Source organism: Mesitornis unicolor, unplaced genomic scaffold, assembly GCF_000695765.1.
Source record: "Mesitornis unicolor isolate BGI_N332 unplaced genomic scaffold, ASM69576v1 C13481728, whole genome shotgun sequence".
NCBI classification, from domain to species: Eukaryota; Metazoa; Chordata; class Aves; order Mesitornithiformes; family Mesitornithidae; genus Mesitornis; species Mesitornis unicolor.
The window spans coordinates 1-3,036 of record NW_010222879.1 but is presented as its reverse complement, the minus strand read 5'-3'; the positions used below and the strand labels follow the sequence as shown (position 1 = coordinate 3,036).

Sequence of the window (3,036 nt, the reverse complement as noted above, 5' to 3'; positions counted from 1 at the left end):
ACTATTATATATATATATAAAAAATGGATAATCTATGTTGGCCAAACCCTTCTGCTGTGGTGTGATCTTCCGTGGTCAGACCATCACTTATCACTGCATTCAGCAAGCAGAAATGCATTTTTCTCTCTCCATCCCCACGCTGTTAATTTCCAATATTACTTAATGGAGAAAACATTGCAAAGCTGCTTTCCCGTTTGATTTTGAAGGAGGGAAATCACGGCGTGACCATGAAAAGCAGCAAAAAGCCGGCAAGATTATCTCCATACAAACAGCTTTTTTATTACTGCAACTAAAAATAGATGAGAGATCTCCACCACTTTCCATCTTCCATGCTTGCAAGTGTTTTTCTCTCTTGGTGTAATTGATTTCCATTGGTTTCTGTGAAGTTTAATATTCAGAAAACCCGGCAGAGCAGGGGAATGGGTTTGGGTTGAAGCTGATGGCTCCTTCCCCAGCTGTATCACCCCCTTTTTTGCTCACAGGGCTGTTATCCATGGCAAACTCCGGCCCCAACACCAACGGCTCCCAGTTCTTCATCACCTGCGACAAAACGGACTGGCTGGACGGGAAGCACGTGGTGTTCGGGGAGGTGACGGAGGGCATGGACGTGGTGCGGCAGATCGAGGTAGGTGCCACGGGTAGAGCCCTTCTCCTTCCCACCCATAGATTTTGTGCTTTTACTTCTCCCTGCTCTTCTCTTCAAGGCCCAGGGCACCAAAGACGGGAAACCGAAGCAGAAGGTGATTATTTCGGACTGCGGGGAGTGCCCGTGAGCCCCTTGCAGGGGACTGGATGGGGTGGGACAGCCCTAGGACCCCCAGACAGCGCCCAGCACCCGTGGTTTCTGTTGAAATCCCCCTGCAAAGCTCGGTGTGAACCTGCCCGTGGCCGGCGCTGCGGGGTGTGACCCCTCAGGATAAATCGCTTTTCAGCCTGCGCTGCCCTGGTTCTGCTGCTGTGCTCCGGAAAGACTTTATAGAGAGTGAAAATAAAAACCTGGTTTTAAAAACACTGAGCACCTTGGGCTGTTGGATTCTCACCGGGTGAGGATGATGCAAAGGTGCTTTGATTTTTTTTTGCATTTGCCCTCATCTTCTCAAATCCGGTGCCTAAATCCTGGCTCCAGGGGAAGCTGCCCACACTGGGGCATGAAGAGCAGAGCTGAATCTCCCCTGGTTTTTCTGCGACGGGGTTTTGAGGTGGTTTTTGGCCTCTCCCGGCTCTGTAATGTCCTTTCCCATCAGCAGAGGGAGGCAGGGCCCTGACTGGTGGCCACCCTGGTCCAGCACCACCTCCATCCCATAGGGATGCCATGGGGATGTGTAAACGGGAGAACAAAGTCTGGACAAGATGGACCAGGACATGAAGAAGAGCAATAAAAGGAGAAAAAGAAGTGATGAGGCTGTAGGAAGGGTTTAACTTCCAAACTTGGAAAGTGCATTGATAGTTCCCATCAGGGGGTCCCATGAAGGGAACAGCACCATTGGGCAGTGATGGATTTGGGGTTTCCTTTGGGATTATGGCACTGGGCACTTGTGGGATGTGTGGTTTTGAGGGTGCTCAGGTGTTGGCAGAAGGATGGGGCTGCCAGGGTAGAAATGGGGGTCACTGTGTGGGGCTGGGATTTAGGGGATGTTTTCTGGGCCTTGTGCAATTGGGGATTTTTGGTTTTGCCAGCCCAGCTGCTCACAGATTGGTGGTGTTGCTTTTCCATAATAAACACGGGGTTGCTTTTATTTGCTTGCTCGTTTTCCACCCTGTTTGGGCTGGGACAAGGTGAGAACCGGGCCCTGGCATCCTCACAAACAGACAAAACCACCCCAGCGTTTCCCCCTTCGCTCCCTTCTTTTTGTTGTTTACATCTCCAATTTTTGAAGCCAGACCTTGCAGAAATCTCGAGCCACAGCTGAAGCAGAGAAAGCCACTGCTTGATGGAGGGGGTCGATGGAAACCCTGGGTTTTTTCTCCCCACCACATCATCTGGAGCCGTGATCCCATTCTGAGCAGGATTTCATGGGGGAAATCCATTCAGTGGATGAAATCTCTCCAAAGAGGCCAGACCTTTTCTCAGGAAGCCAGGCACTGGCAAGGAGCAGATTTTTCTTATTCTGGTGGGTTTATTGAGCGTTTCTCTTCTCATTTGGTGATGCCAGGTTCATTATTTGTTCAGTGACACAAGGCTCCCCGCGTACCCGAGCTGAGAACCGGGCCAGGCCCCGTTTCCTTATAAAGTCAGAGCAAATCAATAACTTAATTGTGCAAACAGCACAGGGAAGCACCCACGGGTGCAGCCTGACCCAAACCTCACACCATAGCGCTTTGGCTGGGCTCATTTTCAAGCCAACAGGTACAATTTTAGCCGATCCTGGGTAGTTTTTGCATTGCGAAATCCCCCCCGGCCGAACAGAGCGCCGCTGTGCTGTGACATTTATTAAGAAACAAACAGCGAGAGAAGCGAGGTGTTTACTTTCCAAACCAAGGCATTTATTTTATAACAGAGTCGTGGCTCAATATGGATGTTTTTCAATGTTGGTTTTTGTTTTTTTTCCAACTGGCTGAGTTTTGTGCAGTTTTAAGTCAACAGGAGCGGGTTAGTCAGCCAGCTGCTTAATTGGCTGGGGGTGTTTTCATTAAGGGAATTAAAAGCGCTGGTTAAGGTGAGTGGGTAGACAGGGCCAGAAACGGCTCCATCCCAAAGCGTTTGGATGCCACCTCCCTTGTCCCAGTTACCCTTCAGCACAAACTGCCTCGATCACGAAGAGATTCATCAGCCACACATCCTCTTTTTCCTATATATATGTATGTATATGTGTTGCATTAAGTGTGAGAGAATAAAAGTTTTCTATTATTTACATCCACTTATAGAAAGGGGTGGGAGGGATTTCTTTTCATTATTTATTATTATTATTAATGGACTTTGCTGGGGTCCAGCCCATGAAGCTCCTTTTTCATGCACTTTTCAGTGTGGTGTTGCTCCGGCTGGGATGGGGATGGGGTGGGATGAAATGGATGGGGATGGGGATGGGGATGGGGATG

At 49.2% G+C, this 3,036-nt stretch overlaps 1 protein-coding gene across 1 annotated transcript; it reads left to right on the top strand.

The window, feature by feature from the left end:
* Nucleotides 1-482: 482 nt before the first annotated feature.
* LOC104547535 (peptidyl-prolyl cis-trans isomerase E-like) lies at nt 483-773 on the top strand (the record flags this gene model as incomplete). The annotated part of the gene is made up of 2 exons (XM_010193268.1): nt 483-625; nt 705-773. Coding segments are annotated over 2 exons (212 nt in total), but the record flags the coding sequence as incomplete, so codon positions are not given.
* Between the last annotated feature and the right edge of the window lie 2,263 nt (nt 774-3,036).